Source organism: Silurus aristotelis, assembly GCF_946808225.1.
Source record: "Silurus aristotelis genome assembly, chromosome: 22".
Lineage (NCBI taxonomy): Eukaryota > Metazoa > Chordata > Actinopteri > Siluriformes > Siluridae > Silurus > Silurus aristotelis.
Genome location: NC_139595.1, coordinates 15,129,854 through 15,149,150, shown reverse-complemented (window position 1 = coordinate 15,149,150; position 19,297 = coordinate 15,129,854). Strand labels below are relative to the sequence as shown.

The 19,297-nt window shown below is 36.6% G+C and overlaps 1 protein-coding gene across 3 annotated transcripts; it reads right to left on the bottom strand.

Annotated features, from left to right (window-relative positions):
* Positions 1-17,118, bottom strand: mfsd1 (major facilitator superfamily domain containing 1). 3 transcript variants are annotated; one of them, XM_083525821.1, is made up of 17 exons: positions 16,731-16,997; positions 16,533-16,585; positions 13,770-13,882; positions 12,962-13,004; positions 12,253-12,320; positions 12,065-12,173; positions 11,525-11,627; positions 10,643-10,741; positions 10,207-10,318; positions 7,879-7,935; positions 7,575-7,731; positions 7,258-7,355; positions 7,022-7,134; positions 4,731-4,778; positions 4,570-4,636; positions 757-874; positions 1-418 (listed from the first exon to the last, which is right to left on the bottom strand). In XM_083525821.1, exons 1-17 carry the CDS (start codon positions 16,873-16,875, stop codon positions 359-361), a joined length of 1,563 nt encoding a protein of 520 aa, XP_083381947.1. In that variant the 5' UTR covers positions 16,876-16,997; the 3' UTR covers positions 1-358. The 3 variants fall into 3 exon arrangements, with proteins under 3 accessions (XP_083381947.1, XP_083381948.1, XP_083381949.1); XM_083525822.1 differs by lacking the exons at positions 1-418; positions 757-874 and adding an exon at positions 1,147-4,180 and having other exon boundaries at positions 16,731-17,118; XM_083525823.1 differs by lacking the exons at positions 1-418; positions 757-874 and adding an exon at positions 1,147-4,180 and having other exon boundaries at positions 12,962-13,033; positions 13,588-13,882; positions 16,731-16,940.
* Positions 17,119-19,297: the final 2,179 nt, after the last annotated feature.

The following is a 19,297-nucleotide window of genomic DNA, read 5'->3' as shown; positions in this document are numbered from 1 at the left end:
TTTTAGTACTGTAAAAATATCTTTATTAAATAGTGTTGCCTGATATACGGTCATAAAAAAATACGTTTGATGCAATTTCCTTCCGCTAGATTAACAGGCGGTAGTGAAAAACATAACAGTTCATAAATAGTGTTGAGTGCAAAATCCAAGCAATAGAACAGAGTGACATTAACTGACATGAATTACCCCTGAACAGGGAGGGTGCCCATAAAGGCTTAAAACTGATTAAACCAAACAGGGTTCTAATGTGCACCATTTATATCCTCACAAAAATACCCAAAGCAGCATGCATCATTTAACCCACAAACTATGGGCAAGTAACATAGCAAGACGATGGACAAGTAACTTTAAAAACAGATCACCGGAGCAAACTTCTGTAGGCGAGGGAGGACAGATGGATGTTGTAGTGGTCTGGGAGCTGGTCATTAAGAAAACAAATACAAGAAAGAATAAATAGTCAAAAATATAACAATAAACCTGTTTTTTTTCTGTCAACCGGCAAATCAATAGCTGTCAGAACAAGAACTTAAAAATGAAAAAGGGGAAAAAAAAACTATTCAAGGCCTTAAAAAAGGCTGACACATAGGCATTATGACATCAGTTCTACCAAGATATGATATCAAATAGCAACTGAATACACTTTCTAAAAAAGATTATTTCTTTTTTGCACACCTGGGTGCCAGGTTTAAAGCAGTAGGACAGGATAGAGTAATTTCAGGCACAGAAGAAGAAAGCGAGGTTGTGTGTGTGGGATACCTGCGCCCCCAGTCTGGAGAGATAACGATTACGGAGGACAAATGAGGACAAGGGTTTGAAATTACTGTGCTCCCCCTCCTGCTGCTGCTTCTTTAAGATTTGTAGCCTCCCTGGCACCCTGAGAGAGAGAGAGAGAGAGAGAGAGAGAGAGAGAGAGAGAGAGAGAGAGAGAGAGAGAGAGAGAGAGAGAGAGAGAGAGAGAGAGAGAGAGAGAGAGAGAGAGAGACAGAGACAGAGAGAGACAGAGAGAGAGACAGAGAGAGAGACAGACAGAGAGAGCACGAGGGAAGAAGCAAATAGACACACACAAATAGAGAATTCAAAGTAAGCTTTAAATACTGTAGGATTGTCATAAAGCCTACCAAGCAATCAAAAGACCCAAATGCAATGTGAAATCACTTCATCTTTTATTTCTTCTTCCAAACCTCAGAGTTTACACAGTGTAAAAGAAAGTGTAATTCATATTTTTCCCCCTCAGACTCTGGGGTATTTTTTGAATACAAAAAAACCTGCTAGTTCTAATCCAGACCCTCTTCCCGAGGCAATGGGTTTCAGTGTGATTCATGAACATGATTTAACATCAAACATCATATCAGAGGGTTTAAAAACTCTCACTAAGGTCTTTTAATCAAACTCATTAGACAGTCTACTGCAGCAACTCATTTCCATATTAAACGATTAACAGCAGGATGAAATCGCAATCCCAATGGGACTACTGACAAATTTTAAAACAACCCATTATTATTATTTTTCTCCCAGAGAATGCAAAGGTATATTCTGTCAGGGTTTTGGCAATTATTATGCTACAAGGCAAACAGTACTTCACAAGCAACGATTAATGTGAAGCCAAAAAGCATTTTGATTCAAGATTACCGTCTCAGTAACGAAGTGATCCTATTGATTAGGATAGAAGACAAGCTATTTGGTTATTTGGAAGGTTCACAAAGTTTCTTTGTCAGATTTCAACATGAACATGACCAACATCCTGAATACATGGGATTGTTTTATTAAAAAAAAAAAAAAAGAAAAGAAAAAAATACCATTACTGTTCTTGACATACTCGCTAACTTTCCTTGCAATTTATTTACAAATATAAGGTACATTTGTGACATCTGGCAGATGTTCTTATACAGAATGGCTTACAATTATCTTATTTCTACAACTGAGCAGTTGAGAGTTAAGGCTCTTGCTCAAGGGCTTTAGCAGTAGCAGCTTGGACTTAAAAATCTTAACCACTGTGCTACAAATTTCTTTTAGTCAGACTTTGAACCTCCCTGCCTCATTGTAATGTAATGCTCAGGTTTTTTTTACTTCCCAAGCCATGATATTTCAATTGTGATCCTAAATGTTTCCCATTTACGATTTGTTGAGTTTATGCTGTTTGCAGGCCATTTGCCAGTTCTTCATTTTCAACTTTACCCCTTTACGATTGGGCTTTGGATAACTAAATTTACTGGTAAGCTAGTAAGTAAGAGTCCCAAATTACTGACCAATCTACAACGTACAAGTTAGATGAATTAAGTTTTTTAAGATTAATTTTACTTTAACTAACATCAGGGCTGATTTATCTTCATTACTTTCTTCAGTTAGTGAGTTAGTATAGGAATCAGTGTGAAGAAAATGGGCTATACAAGAAAACTAGTACAATGTGTTTGACAAAGCAAAAATGAATAACTGAAGGAAAAAAAATAATTCCTCTTTCACCCTAATCCCTCCTTTGCCTTGAATTTAGAGCATGAGCATTTTAGAAACAGGAAATGCAACACATTCTGGGCTCTTAAGAAAGTCCTATAAGGGTGAGAAAATGAAATGAAATGCATTTTCAAATGTGCAGAGGTTTGCAGATAGAGAAAGCTTTTTTGCATCATATTTGCTGTCTGCATTGGCCTACAAGTGATTTAACAGCAGACCAATAAAGTGTGTGTAATTCTGGATTATTCTAACCAATGATGATTTGTTAAAAATCAATAAAATCCTTATTTTTGCCACTTTGGACTTTGTATACATTTTTATGCAATAAGAACAATGCATATATAGAACGCTACAATGATACTTTTCCATTTTAATATCAATAATGCACAATTGTAACAAAAATGAACTTTCCCAAAAGTCTGAAATGTATAAAATTATACTTGTATGCGTAAAAGCATATGGGGTCCACTAAAATAAACTATCAGTATATGCAGTTATGATACCATGTTCAAATAACTTCATTAATACCATAAAAAGGATGATGCAGAGAAAATACACCGATCAGCCATCCCATTACGACCGCCTACATAATATTGTAGGTCCCATAGAGACCCACAGCTCTGATCTATCAAATATACCTTAAATAGGTATGTGGTGGTATTTGGCAACAAGACATTAGCAGCAAGTCCAGTTCCTTACTTCCTGTAAGTATCATATAAAGTATTACATTTTTACAACAAGCTTTTCTGCAGGATTGTACCCATGGGCATCAATGACCTTGTAACCAATGACATTCCTTGGACCACTTTACATTTCTTGCAGATTTTTGGTAACACTAACCACGGCATACCTGAAACAGTTTTGGAGATGCACCATTGTCACTAGTACATCAACTTCGAAAACTGTTCATTTGCTGCTAAATATTTTCCACTCCCTGACAGGTGCCATTATAACAAGGTAGCCATGTTATTGATTTTACCTGTGAGTGGTTTTCATGTAAAGGCTGACTGGTGTAAATACTGTGCAATAGATACTACACACGTTTAACTACATGCAATTGGAATAGTCACTATTCGCATAAAAAAATTATTTGTAATAATAAAAACTGTGACAGAAATTCATCAAAAATTTGAATAACAAACAAAATTTAAAATCTTTTATAAAAATAAAACCAGAAATGAAAGACCTGCGGTCCTTAAAACTAAGAAAGAGCAAAGTATGGCTTCTCCCAGAGGGTGAAATACCAAAATGTAGCATGTGAACCTGTGCCCCTGTGAACAGATGAAGCAAAAGCTACATTTCAGTAAGTTTTCCAGTAGGAGAAGATTCACCAGTGCAAAGGTCTGTGAACAGAACAGGCACTAAATGATACCAAGAGTAAAAAAGGAAGTGGTATTTTCAGTGTCCTGCTGCTCTTAGGTGCAGGTATAGAGGCTTGGCAGGACATCCTCTCTGGCATGACCTAACCAGCCATATCGATTCTCTCAGCCTCCTCTCAGCTTGTACAATATTACAAACCAGGTTGAACACAACAGTGATTATTAAAAAGTTCTATCTGTGGGGAGAAGACTATTTAAGAGGACCCTCTACCCCAGTGGTGGTATTAGAGTGGTCAGTGTGATGAGGAGTAGGTGTGCAGAAATGCCCTTTGGTGGGTGAATGACAGGCTGAGATGTCCAGTGAGACAGATCACAGCAGGAAGGGTGGAGCCAGTGAAATTAACACCTATCACCTGGAACACAGCACACAGGATTTGTTACAGTACCACACACATGCATTATACAGTAACACACATGCATTATTATCCACTAATCTTTTCAGAAATTTCATTTACAGGTCTTGTAGAACTTATTCCGTTCCAGGTCAAGTACATGAAACAGATTTAGTTTTTCCCCTTAAGTGTATTTATAAAAATAAATAAATCAATAAAAGAGAAGAAAAACACTCTTGAATAAACAAAGACAGACTCCATTAATGTAGAAAGTCAGCATTGCAGTCCATGGCCCTGACTGGAAATTAACATAACTTTGCATTATCTGAGTGTGTCCCTAACGGTGAAATCATGGCAGCTGTAATGAGGAAAGTAGTAAAGTTTAAGAGGTCAAACCATTACAAACTTACTCTGACTCAGCAGACAAGCTCTTCTGGAGTTTGGCACGTTCCGAGGCCGAAAGATTCAGTTCTCCACCTAGATATAAACATAAAATGGAAATGTTAAAAAGAGACGAATCATTTTGATGAAGTGCTAGAAATCGACTGATGTAGCTCCCTGTCAAACCTACCTCGGACAAAATCCACAAGGTAAAGCATCACCACCGCTATCAGAGCCACTGTTGAAAAAGAAATACATCACCACCACACCTATATAAACTGTGCTTAATAAAAGGACACCATTGATGAAAATGATTTGAAAAGGTATACAATATATATATATATATATAAAAAGGATGTGTTTATGTAATGAATTTTCATTTACAAAGCACTGGTTTCAGAATGAACAATTTCTTTAAAATTTAATATTAATCGCATTATTAGAACAGTATTTTGTGACATGTCCTGGGGAGATTCTTAGACCATTTCCTCATTCAAACAATTCAAACAGCATTATATTCTTCTCGGGTTAGAAAGGTTCCCTAAGAAATTCAGTAGGAATAAGACAGAGTACATGTGTGTGAATGAGAGGGAGGCCAGTGGAGTGGTGCGGTTACAGGGAGAAGAGATGGAGAAGGTGGACGAGTTCAGGTACCTGGGGGTCAACAGTGCAAAGTAATGCAGAGAGTGTTAGAGAACTGAAGAAAAAAAGTGCAGGCAGGGTGGAGAAAAGTGATCGCAGGAGTGATTTGTGATAGAAGAGTATCTGCAAGAGTGAAAGGAAGGTTTATAGGACTGTGGTGAGACCTGTGATGTTGTATGGTTTAGAGACAGTGACATTGAGTAAAAGACAGGAGGTGGAGCTGGAGGTAGCAGAGCTGAAGATGTTGAGGTTTTCGTTGGGAGTGACGACGATGGACAGGATTAGGAATGAGTTTATTAGAGGGACAGCGCATGTATGAGATTTTGGGACAAAGTGAGAAAGGCCCGATTGAGAAGGTTTGGACATGTCCAGAGGAGGGACATGGGGTATATTAGTAGGAAATGCTGAAGATGGAGCCACCAGAAAAGCGGAAAAGAGGAATCCAAGGATGGGGTTTATGGATGTGGTGAAGGAAGACATGCAGGTAGTTGGTTTGAAAGAGGTAGATGTAGAGGACAGGGGGGTATGGTGACGGATGATCCGCTGTGGTGACCCCTAATGGGAGAAGCTGAAAGAAGAAGTTCAGAAAGGTTCCCTTTTGCATTTTGCATGACAAAACTTCTCATCTAAACACACAATCCCAACTGAAATTCAAATGACACTTGCTGAAGTGCTGCATATTGTATGATATACTGCTTTAAACTTGGCTGATGTTCCTAATTGTGCTCAAGTGTCCAATTATTTCAAACATGAAGATTGTATTCAATAGCCTGTTTTGTTCGTAAATATTATATTAAACTATGTACATATTTTATACTCATCACCTGATTTGTGCAGATCAAACATCTCTTTAATGCAAAGATCTTTTAGGATGGGATTCAAGGAAACAACAGAGATCCAGGGGACTGAGATAAAACGAATGATTATACTTGGTGATGAGAGGCTTGCATGCAGCTGCTCACCCATTTAAAACCATTCCACGAAGTTTTACACAGTTTTCGTACTGATATTAATGCCAGTGAAAGTTTGGAACTGTTCAACTATGGAATCAGCGGAACATCCGTGACTTTTACACACTCATTCGGCGAGCCTTATGGGTGGTCCTACGCTTCATAGCTGAGCTGCTGTTGTTCCTAAACGTTTCCGCATTCCAAAAATAGCCCTTATAGGTGACCGTGGAATATCTAGTAAGAATGAAATTTTGCAGACTACATGGCTAAGTGCTTGAATTTACACAGCTATGGCAATGGGTCCTATTAAAACACCTAATTTCAGTACTTAGGATGTGTGTCCCATTTTCTAGAAGGGTGCCAATAAATCTGGGGAGCACTGCATGTTCTTATTTTCCAGATATACCGAGTTGCCAGGTGCATGAAAATTCTGACTTTGTGAGACGCCAGTGGTACAGTGGTAAAATGACAGCAGAGTTGCAAAATCAGCCACATATATTACAAGGACAAAGGTTAAATAAAGTTCAACTTTGAAAACCAGTGTCTTCACCACCGTGCGGGAGCTTTAGCAGGGGTCGGAATATTGTCTATGATCAAATCCCTGGAAATGCCTTGCAGCAAAAAAATGAGATATAGCTGTACAACTATATATTTGAAGGTTTAAATGTTTAGAACTGTTTGTAATCAGACCAATTTATTTATTAACTTACTTAGTAACTAAGATGCCGATCATTCCGAAACAATTTCTAGAAATTATCCTTTTTTTCTAAAAGAACTTCGTCTACTGGACCAATGAATTTCCATACGTATTTATAAATACACCCTGAGGACAGACTTCACACATTCAGTATATATAGACGCTCAATTTTCACACAGCATTGTCACTCACAGCAGATGCATGCACAGAAGAAGACCTCCAGGAAGAGGTAACCCTTGCTGTCAAGAATGGCTCCTGCTGCCATGGAGATAAGTGCCAAACCCAGGTTCTGTATGGACTGCATACTGTAAAAGAGAAAGGAAGAGACTTGAAGAATAGGTGATAACTGTCCTTTAAATGACACCATATGCAACAAGAGTAATTTCATGGCATTGTATACAAGCCAAAAAGTACAATCAGGTTCTTACAATCCATATGCCGTGCCCAGTTGGTGTTCTGGCACTACAAAGGCCACCATTGGCCACAGAGCACAGGCCAACAGTGAATATGACACACCCAAGAGGACCTACGGAGAAAGATTTTTAAATGTACACCTAAACATACAGGTCAACAATCAGGCACAAGTTCACTTTTTATGGTAATTTTATGCCCATTATTAAAGCTACTGTCATGAATGATTAAGATTAGCACTGGAATAAACTACTATCCCATAATTCCACCTCATGCCCAGTGTTCCTCAGATATTGACTGTATACATATTATTGAGACTGAACAAAGGCTTTACCATAGCAAACCATGGGTTCCAGAAGGTGAAAGCCAGCATCATGTGAGCAAGCAGAGTTGTGACCACAGCACACATAACCCATATGACGTTTTTGCCTGTTTTATCCACCATGAAACCCAACAAAGGGGAGGCTGGAGCTGAGATGATGTACACAATGCTGGAATAGACAGAGAAGACAAATACACATTGGAACAACGCTGTTTCCCCCCCCCCCCCTTATTAATGATAACTGGTGAAACAGTAGCAATCCACCATTAGATATCCTCTTCCTCCTAGGTCACAACATGATGTTTCTATGTATTACCTGTTGATTGCTCTTGCCTGAGGTGGAGCGAAGTTAAACTTTTCAATGAAGAAAACCCTGCAAAGCAGTGACAAATCAAGTCAGTGTATAAAATCCAATCTCTAGATTCTTATTCTATATTATTACATATAAAATACACTATTTAAACAAATGTCCTGGGATCTTGAATTTTCCAGCCATATAATGTTCTTCCTGATACTGTTGCCAAAATGTTGGAGGCACACAATATACTGTAGTCAATATATGCGGTGCCGTTATATTGTCTAGTCCCTTAAACAAGGAGACCGAAACCTGTGCCAGCATAACCATTAAGAATGTAATACAAGACACACAAATACGTCGTTAGCAACTGGCCATAAACAAGCCCTAAATCCATTTTCTTTTCCGAGGCTAGTATTGCTAAACTTGCACTTCCCCATAGCTACATCTGTGATACAATCCAAGAGAGATTCCAAAAACAGAAAGATGATTGGCTGTTGCATGTTGGTCTCATTTTTGGTTGCAATACAGCAACTTTAGTTTGGACTAGCGAAAGAAAGAACTACAACACCACGGAAACTAACAAAAACTAAAAAACTAAAGTTCTGCATGAGCATTTCAGTAAGCATTACAAGTAGCTTTACATGGACATCGGAAAATTAAGACCTGTTAAAATTTATTTATAACTAGAACTAAAATTTAGTTCTCAAATAAGTACCCAAGTTCATGTACCCAATGCAATAAATTGTCAGTGTGGAAAAATAAAATAAACTAAAATAAACTAACGAACAGAAAATCACCCTGAGACAAGATATGTTTTATGTAAGTTATAAAATATAAAAAAAACATAAAATATATATATATATAACTTTTTTTTACATATCCACTTTGTGCCACGTGTTTAAAAAGGCTTCAGAAATGGGTCCACAATTAACTGACTTCAAATGCAAAACTTCAGTCAATGCAGCAACCAAGAGAAATTGAGGAAGAAATAATGTTAAAACAATTTAGATATCTTTGTGAAACAAATATAAATATGATCAACTAAATTGATTTATTCTGTACAAAATAATACTTAGCTTTTAGACCGTACGATATAAAAAAAAAAAATACTTAAAAATGCTTAATTCCCAAGAAGGAATTAAATTTGACACCTCTGTGGAACATTAGTTTTTTTTTTCCTGTTGCTTTTGATAACCATTCAACTTTTATCTCTACACATGAAACCAAAAAAAAAAAAAAAAAAAAAAAAAAAAAAAAAAAAAAAGGCTAGATGGGATCAAATAACGATCCGAAGAAAAAGTCAACAGACTGTACTTTGGATTTGGCCATCAGCAAAACAGCTTTCCAGACTGTCATATTGATAAATCAAGTTGTTTATCCTCTAGCTGCTGTACATACAGTATAAATCTGAACCAGCAGCTGTAAGCTCTCTTTTTAGGCATCTTCTGCATCCTAAATGGATATTGACATTTTACCAAAAGATGCCTCCGCAGTGGATCGGTCTGTTTGTCCACACTGTGACTATTAGATGGATTTTTACCCACTTGTACTATTGAGTTTTTGCAGCCTAAAAACAGAATTCTGACTATTTGTTTTTCTGTATGGACAGGACATGCCTGTTAGTTGATCAGTACTGTTTAGATCAGTGGACCCCAACCTTTTATGCATCACAGACCAGTTTCACACAAGACAATTTTGTCCAGGGACTAAGACAGGTCTGCGATACGGTGCATATTATAATATTATTATAATTCATACTATAGGATTTGATTATTCATTTTTATTATTAATAATTATATAATCAAAATGTAACTCACCATAATGCAGAATTAGTTGGAACTTAATTTTTGCATGAAAAAAAAAAAAAGAGTGAAACGTGTGCGAAAATGGCGCGAGCAGAAATGGTCAGTTTTTTCTTTTTCTTTTTTCTACTTTTTTTTTTAAATAAAACATCTTTCAAACCACAAAAGGAAATAAGTAATAGAATGTATTTTATTTGTACCGAATGATACACGGTCAGGTGGTTGAGGACCCCAGTTTAGAAAACAATATGAGACTTTACGCATGCCATTGATCAATACTTTGTTGTAACAAACGTTTCTGTATTTGTCCAAGTGCCTTAATGAATGACCGTTTAAGCAACAAATGTCAACCATGTTACTAGTTCTCGTCTAGACCAAATACACTAAACCTGATAGTTTACCCACTAAATATACTACTATTTTTCCAGTCAATATTAATTCTAATAACATTTTTAAAATCTGTTAACAAATGCATTCACGTCTCTATCTAAAACAAGAAGAGAAAGTACCGTGTGTGTGTTCATGTGTGTGCATGTGCACTTACTGTCCCAAGCCAATAAAGGGGAAGATGGCTACGTAATATCCCACACAAATGATGAAGATCATCCACAGTTGGACGGGGAAGTGCTTTACATCCTTTAACTTGATCACTTCACCTACACCCACACACAAAAAAAAAAAAATCCAAATAACTTCCCTTTTCCAACCATCGTATTTAATGAGCTGTTAAGCCATTATATTGACAGAATCATATAGAAGGAGGTATGAAAAGCTTTCAAGGTTGAAGAAAAGTCTGTAATTATGTCCCATATGGGTCCTAATCCTTACTGCCAAGCTGCACAAAAAAAAGCCACTAGGATCAGCAGAATATATATACGCTGTATATCAATAACATTTCATCTCGATTTTTATAGTGTAGCGGCCATAAAAAATTATTTATTTAAAAAAATACAATAAAAATAAAAAAAACAGTTACTGACCAGTCTTTCCCTGCTCCTTGTTGAGGATCCTCTCTGCTCGTTTGTCCAAGTAGGCCAACAACAGAGCACAGACCAGAGATAAGACACATGTTGCGCCCGCTGAAAAACAATGCACAAGAGCACAAACAGACACTTCAGTTCCTCGATCAGTCACAAACTATACCTTATTTTTACCACACAATTTTCATGATGCATTAATGTGCCTGCAACAGGGAGGTGAATCGAATTACACTATATGATATTTACTATACCATGTTTATTTAGAATGCTGTGCGCATGCAGTAGCACATGAAAAGTAAAGGAAGTGCAATATGAAAAGCTATTTAAAATAGACCTGCTTAATAAGATAAGGAGAATGGAAACGTCGCTAAATCAGAAAAAAAGGGAAAATGCCCGAGCTGTGCATGATCTGGATTAGAGAGGCATGAAACGGAAGGGTAACAGAGCAGAAGTGAAACTGCAAACTCAATGTCACGACTGCTCTCAGGCTCCGATTTCATTTTTCCGTAATGAAAAATGGCTTTGCATTTCAAACAAGTCCTGTCTGGCTGTGTAACTAGAGACTCGAGTTTCAAAGATTGAGCATCTGATGATATGAACAGACAAATTTTAACACACTATCTGGTGTCAAGGGTTTGTCCTGATTTAATGCACTGTATATGTGCTCGAGGTTGTAGAATAAAAGATAATTCACCTTAATACTTTCAAATTGTATGGAAATAATAAAGCAAGGCTTCCTTACTACGTCCTTGAAGTCTACAAAAACAGCAGGTTCATTTATGTGGGGGAAAAAAAAAAAAAAAACACTTTATATCAGTGGTGAATGCTGTTGTTATGCAAAGGGGTTTGTTGATTGGTTTATTCCATTTCAATATACATTACCGATCATGAGTGCAGTTCCGAGAGTGTAGTGACCCGTTCGGCCCAATAAGCCCTTCATCTGATCATACACCCAGCTCATGATGTTCATATTCACTGTACTTCCCTAGAAAATATCAAACACATCTGAACAATTAAAGTTAATAGGCTATTGGTGAACAATTGACTTTCAAGGTCGATAATGCATGCATGATAATCGAGTGTCTTAGATTTTGTGCATCTCTAAGCGAAGATTTTATTAGAGAGCAAAAGGAGTCTTTTTGTACATAAAAGTCTTAATTGCTCTCGAAACAGAGATTTATTCTCGGTTATTCCCATGATGATTTAGAGCAGGATATTTGATGCAATTTAGAATTAAAACATACAAGCTACACCCGAAAAATCATAGCATTTACATAATTGGATGTAGGCTATCCTTACCAGGGAAAGAAATCTAAAATTGGACTAAACTCTAAAATGAAACTAATTACACAATATTTTGCGTATTTAACTGCCTTCATTTTTTTTTTTTTTACCCAAAAGTCACTAATGCATTTTTCTCACCACTCTCGCCATGCTGAGCTGCAGGCCAAATACCAGGTTAAGCTCCTTTCCTTTGAACCAATTCACTGCATACGTGTTCTGAGCGACAGCCAACGACTCTCCTCCAATGCTGTGTGTAGAGAAAAAGTACGCTTGTAGTATTTCTATAAACACTATTTAAAAAACTGTAGATTTATAAGGTTGCTTACCCAAAAACAAAGCGCCCACATTCCATTAGCCAGAAATGGTTGACCAAAGCACCCATGGCAAATATGACCTAAAAAAATGATGTGATAAAGTAACTATAGATGGATAAAGCCATACACATACAATAATATACTGCCAACCGTTTTACTAACAGGGCTAAATGGCCAATCCCATATAAGCATTAATCCATTAAATTGTGGGGATTTATTTTGACAGCTTACGTCCAGAGAAAATGGTCTCTACATATCAACACTGCAGTCCTTCTGACACTATTACCATAAGTCTGCAAAGCATGTGGACTCTTCAGGTCTTAAATCAATTGAATAACTTTTTGAAAGCAATGTTGCCAGACAGCATTCTCCACTACCATCATCAAAACACCAATTGCAGGAGATATCTTTCAGACATATCATAAGACGATCATAAGACAGAGACATAAAGAATCTATGCCAAAGTCCACTGAAGCTGCTCTGACACCTCCTACACCGGTTCAACACAAAACCAAGGCACTTTATGTAGAATATTCAAAGATAAATTTGTTATATGTTTCGAGCTTAGAATTAAAAAAGTGTCCAACTTAATACATTATAATAGTAGCCTCAAGTATTAAATATTATAACATTTCTGTGTGCTTGATTAGTTTCATATGGATATTAATACTCTTTATACTGTAGCATGCCTTAAAATAGTTGTGTTAGGATGTGTATCTACCTGTCCAACACACACAAACAGTGCAAAGATGACAGTCCCCAACCTAGAAAGAGCGACAAGGTCAATTAATGGCTGACAATACCAATGATCATAAATAACGGTGTGGTTTAAAAGTACTGAATGCAAGAGTACAACTTAAAAAAATAAAATACTATACAAACATGAAGCTAAAATTTTAGTGGATTGTTTAAACTGATTAATCTACGCATGCACATTGTCTAAAACATCAGGAACCAATAAAAACAAAACAGCACATACTCTATATTGTGGACACCTGAGCATAAAATTTGTGTGTGTTTTAAAAATCCCAAGCCACACTTAGTCCACATTTGCTGTTATTGTAACCTCCAATTTTCTGGGAAAATGCTTAACTAGATTTACGAGTGTAGTTGTGGAGATTTGTGCTCATTCGGATACAAGGGTGTTAGTCAAATTAGGTACTGATGCAGGTAAGGTGAGGAGGGCTGGGGTGCAGTGTTCAATAGGGTTGAGTTGAATCATCTATAGAAGGCGACTCAAGATCTCCCAATCCAACCCATATATTTATGAAGCTGACTTTGTGCACAGGGACATGCTGAACCAGGTTTGGGTCTCCCAGTTCAAGTGAACTGAAAATTTAATGCTACTGCATTCAAAAGACTTCCAATATAATTGTCTGCTTCTAACTTCATGGTAACTTGAGGCTAAAAAAGTCAGGTGTTCCAATCCTTTTGCCTAAATAGTGCACAGACACGTGTTTATCACTGGTTCCTGATTTTTCAGACATACTATATATACTCATGTATATAAATATAAAAAAGAGACTTACCTGATGCCAAATACTCTGTCCAACAAAAATCCTCCCAAGAAACAGAGAAATACGTTGGGCCATGAGTACCAAGCATAAAGTTGCATGAACTTAGAGGTGTTCAACTCCATATCCTTTTAAGAAAAAGATAAATAAAGGGAGAGCGAGCGAAGGAAAGGGAGAGACAAAAAGAAAATGTTAGCACCCATTACAAATTTTCCCAACTCAGTTACAGATAGATGGCGTTTTAGACAGAAATCCTGAATACATTTTGCAATAATATTTTTATCTCCCAGGTAAATTTCTGATCTACTCTATACCATATAAGGCAAAAAAAGGAGATGTATATGATGCAAAATGGTAATGTTTTACCATTTGTTTTACCCCTGTAAGATTGATCACATGCAATATGATATAGAGGATGACTGTTTATTTCATTGTTACCAAACATTCTTTGGTAAAAACTTACATTTATTTAAGTTTTAAGAGGAAAAAAACTTAAATTCTAAAACTAGAATGTGTTTTTTTATTGCTTCCCCTGTGGAGAAAAACCAGAGTTTTCTGAAAGTCTACAAGACAGAAATTCAAAACCCATGAACATCAAAAGACCCTTTGAGGTACTAAAAGTCTTTCAGTATCTTCTTTGTACATTCGCTCAACAATCATACAATCTGTAAAATATCCTTACTTCCTTAACAAAGGTTTGTCTGCAAAACAGACTGATTTAAATCCATAATATTTCCAATATAATGAAGCTATCATTTTAAAGCATTTTTCAGACATTGCCTGAGCCATGGAGGTCAACAACTCTTAATCTCATTTCAGGTTTTTGACCTTCTGCATGTTCATACCTTCAAGTGAAAGAGAAAGCCAAAGACTAAACCCGAGAGCCAATAAATGAAAGACTGGCTTTGAAAAAGGGAAATACTGAGACACCGTATTTGCAGCAGTGGCTGAAACGTGACCACGTTGTTTCCCTTGTTCATGATAGGTTCAGATATAGTATGTATAGTGTTAATGGATTATATAGTATTACACCCCAGGAATAAATGCTATACACCTTCAGGTGTAAGGTGTTACCAGACAATTCACATGAAAAGGTTTTAAAATGACATTTTTGAAACACAACACGTTGTGCGTTTGTCGATATTGTGGCGTTTTCTGTTTTAGGAGACGCTTATGTAGCATTTTTTGGAAAGATTCTTCAATGTCAGCACTTTGTAAAAGTCAGAGGCAAAGCTATTCTGGTTTTTTTGCAACATGACAAGCATAATTTTTTGCCTCATTAACTTCATGAGAAAACGTGTGTGTGTGGGGGGGAGGGGGATTTTGGTGAGAGGATGACCACCGGATATGCAGATACAGTATAACCCATGTAATGCAAGAAACCTGTGTTGCATACATTAAACAATATGGATTGTAATAATATGAGGAAAAAAGTATAAGGTCATTGTACAATCGCTAAACAGACATGAGGTGACAAGGAAAACACTTCCTGAAAATAATCAATATACTCAAACCCACACATTTTTTTTGGTGTGAACTAGAACAATGACTTGTCAGCACCTTTTTGTGCACTTTTTCTGCTCTCCTTCCAAAATCTAGAGCAAAGCCTTCACAAAGATTGGAGACTGTTACAGCATTAAAAGGTGAACCAACACTATATTATTGGCCATGGCTTTGTAAAGGAGGTTAAATTGGTCAGGATTCCACATGTTCCTCTATATAGTGCACAACCTGGAATATAAAAAGATCCTTCATTGATTTAACAGGGAAATTCTTATTTTCTTCGCATATCCCAGTGATGTACGAAGCTGAGTTCAGAGCACTGGGGCAGCCATGTTTCATGGGGCTGATACCAGGGCTTGAATATTAATAATAATATTGATTATTATTATACATTACCAAGGTTTCTAGCTTGTTAGATTAAATCTAGCCTGATTTAGTGGTCAGATTGTTTACGATATGCAGTTCACTGGGTGTATTCACCAAACAGGTCAACCTTGGCCAAAATTGAACAAAATGTAGGATCTAGTAATGCAGACTCAGCCGAAAGGGAAAGGCTGTCAAATTCTTATGAAACAAACAAGTAGATCTGCTGATGTAGCATTAGATTTGAGCATTATGTTATAACCATCACACACTTTTGTTCAGAATGCAGTGTCCAATCACAGCATTATTATTGGTCACTATGAAGTCGTTTAAAGAGTGCGCTCGCTGTCTGAATTCTGAATCTGCATTTGCGATTTCTCTCATTATTAATGCATTTCAGTGTAATAACTTGGTAAAGTCTGAAGGTAATTTTACTTGAGAAGAATATTTTATTACTCTTTCCACCTTCAAAATAGTGATTGGTAGAAATTGGTTCTGGAGTGTGTGTGTGTGTGTGTGTGTGTGTGTGTGTGTGTGTGTACATTCGACCGATTTGTTTTCAGCATGGGTCAAAACGTTCCATGACCGACATATCAACAGGTCTATGGCTCGTGTAGACGATTTGTGAATCGAATTATGAATTTGGGTATTTTTCAATAATGTTTCAAGAAGCTTCATATCTTGAGGTTAAAAATGAAGAGCTTCATGTCAGCCATGTGACACCTTGGATGTTCTTATCACCCAGAAAGGAGCAAATCAATAAAAATCCATAGGCACCAGAGCCAAGTTCTACCTTCAATCAATCAATTTTAAAAGAAGTTCCCATAAAAACAGAGCATCAGATAAAACAGAGAGAAACAAATCAATGGGCAATTTGATAAGCCATAAAACAAGAAGGAAAACAAATCTAACCTGGATGACTTGTTTCTGAAGAGCAGCTGGGTTGTCATAACAGAAGTAGCTTCCTGAAATCGAGTAAATAGGAAATTAATGATATAATAGATAGCTTTTAGAACAAAATACAGTACATTTCATCAAACTGGACCATCATCAAAACTTGACTATTCAGTAACCAGGATGACTGTCTGCTCCTTAAGTGGAAGAGCTCACCAAATCCCAGAAAGCACATCAGAAAAAGGACGACGAGGCGGTGGAGTAAATGATTCGGGTCACAGATCGGGGGCATGCGTCTCCTGGTTCCATCCTCAGAAACATTTTCATTTAAAAGCCGCTGGTTTTCTTCCCCGTCAGCCATTTCCGTGAGTCTCTCTGCTTTCTTGTAGCCTTCAAACAAGAAGAAAGCGTTTTCAAGGTCATGTGACCACAAAAAGTCATGTGACTGCAATAACACGTGGTTAAATTTTCCACACCGGAAAAAGTTTGGAATAAACACCAGGATATATATACGACAGAGTTTTATATAATGAACAGAAAAAATTAAAATAATTCCAAAATCCGCAATTTTAACACGTCAAATGCATGACGTGTCTTGTAAGGTTTCCCCGGGTTGTAAAATAGTTCTGCGCATGCGCAGATATTTTAGGCTATAGGATGAAGGGATGGTGGATGAGTGGAGAGCTGTACTGTGTCTGTGTATAATGCATAGCAGTATGTTTGAATAAATATAATTTACAACCACAGTTGAAGCTCATCAAGTCATAATTTGAGCGAATGCAAAAGTTGCAGTTGTTCATTGGTTGGTAAAAGACCAGGATTAATAATAGCTTGTGCCTTAGATCCTATAATATTTACTATTCTATTATTCCTGTCTCTAATTAAACTCTTTTAGTCGCACACTGTACGTAGGGTCATAATGCTAATCTCAGGACCACTGGGCACCAGAGGTGATTACATCCTGAATAAAACACCAATCTCTTAAAGAATATCAAGTACAAACTATTGTGACAATTTTCAGAGAGAGGAATTCAACACTAGAGGCAATTTCTTGTGTTGTGTTTCCCAACTAGGAACATGGAGCTGTGAGGCAACAACGCTACCCACCAAATAACCATAAAGACATAAAGACTTAAGTCTTAAATTTGGTAGTTGGGCCACGTCAACTGGACTTCTATCCGGTTGGATTAAACCATCTTACTACTCATCCAAGCAGCTTCTTCAGTCTGAAGGAAGTTGACAGGATTTCATAAATTTGTAGAACATAGAAGACAGAAGTCCAATTAACATGATAGAACTTCCAGAAAACCGCATCTGGATGACTGAGAATCTTTACAGACAGAGTAAATATTTGTAAAGTATAAAGATTTGCATTGCATTTCCATGATGTTTGAATTATAAAAAGTGTATATTACCATTCAATTACAGTTTATTTGTGAAATAAAAATAAAAAAATCAATGTGAACAGAGTTACAGTTAAAAAAGAGACTTATGAAAGACATGAAAGACTTTTGCTAGTATCCACCTGGTCTGATGATCTTCAGTTACAATATACGGTAGAACACATATTCCAGAAATAAAGTACCCCAGAGAGGGTGAGTCTGTGGGTGGGATTTACATTAAATTTACATATAACATTTCTATTTATCTTCAGAAAGAGAAATATAAACTTTTCAGCATGGACTTCTCCAGAATATTTTACTAATATACATCCATTTTTTTTATAAGACAATGAACAAAACAACATCTGGAATTCATAGAGGTTATCTTTAAAAGGAATGTGTTTACAAGAGCTAAATATTACTAGCTGACATTATCTTGGCAGTGAAGATTTGTCTTGATATTTACTTGTTAGCTAGTTGTCTTGAAAGTAGCAGCTCTGGTCCTACAACTGTTTCACTGAAAACATAGTAGCATTAAAGTTTACTTAATTTATGTTCTGAAAACAAATATACAAATTTAGGATAAAAAAAAAACAAAAAAACATCAGTAATGATTAATCTCCACATCATGATCTTACCATTGGTCACTGCAAGAAATCTTGAGGTAACCATGGACAATCAACTGTCCTTTTCTTTCTCTTATTGCCAATCTAACACTCATGTTGATCCCAAGACTGGATTATTGCAATTCACGCTTGTCATTCCTGCCTATGAAATACATTGAGCCTTTGCAGCCACACAACTTGTTGTCCACATTCCTAGGTTCTTCCACACCACCCCTCTGCCATGCTCCCTAAAATGGCTTACTGTAGCTGCTTGCATCAGATTTTAAACCCTCATGCTCACCTACAAAGCAAAAAGTGGATCAGCACCCCTTTACCTCACAGCACTTAGTTTAGCACTGCTCACTTGGTTCCACAAGCTCTCAGAATACAGAGAAGACATGCTTCAAGGCACTAGGTCGTGAAATGAACTTCTACTTTATGGCTGAACATTTAAGTCGCTAGCAGTCTTCAAACAACATCTAAAGACCTACTTTTCCCAGCGGTTTTTAAATTAGCACTTTTTTTAATTTTCTATTATCTCATTTTAGCCTGATAGTGTTCTTACTCTGTGTTCTAAAGAACCATCATTAGAATGTAAAAAAATATTGTTTACATGCTAACCTATAAAAATGTAAAAAGTTATTACTGGTTTTTGATAAAAAAAAATAAAAAATACATATATGCCAGGTTCAACCAAATTATGATATATTGAATTATCTACAAAAACATGCTATATCTCAGTTGAACATTTAGAAAACTATTACCCTGGTTATTTTACCATGTAAACCATATAACT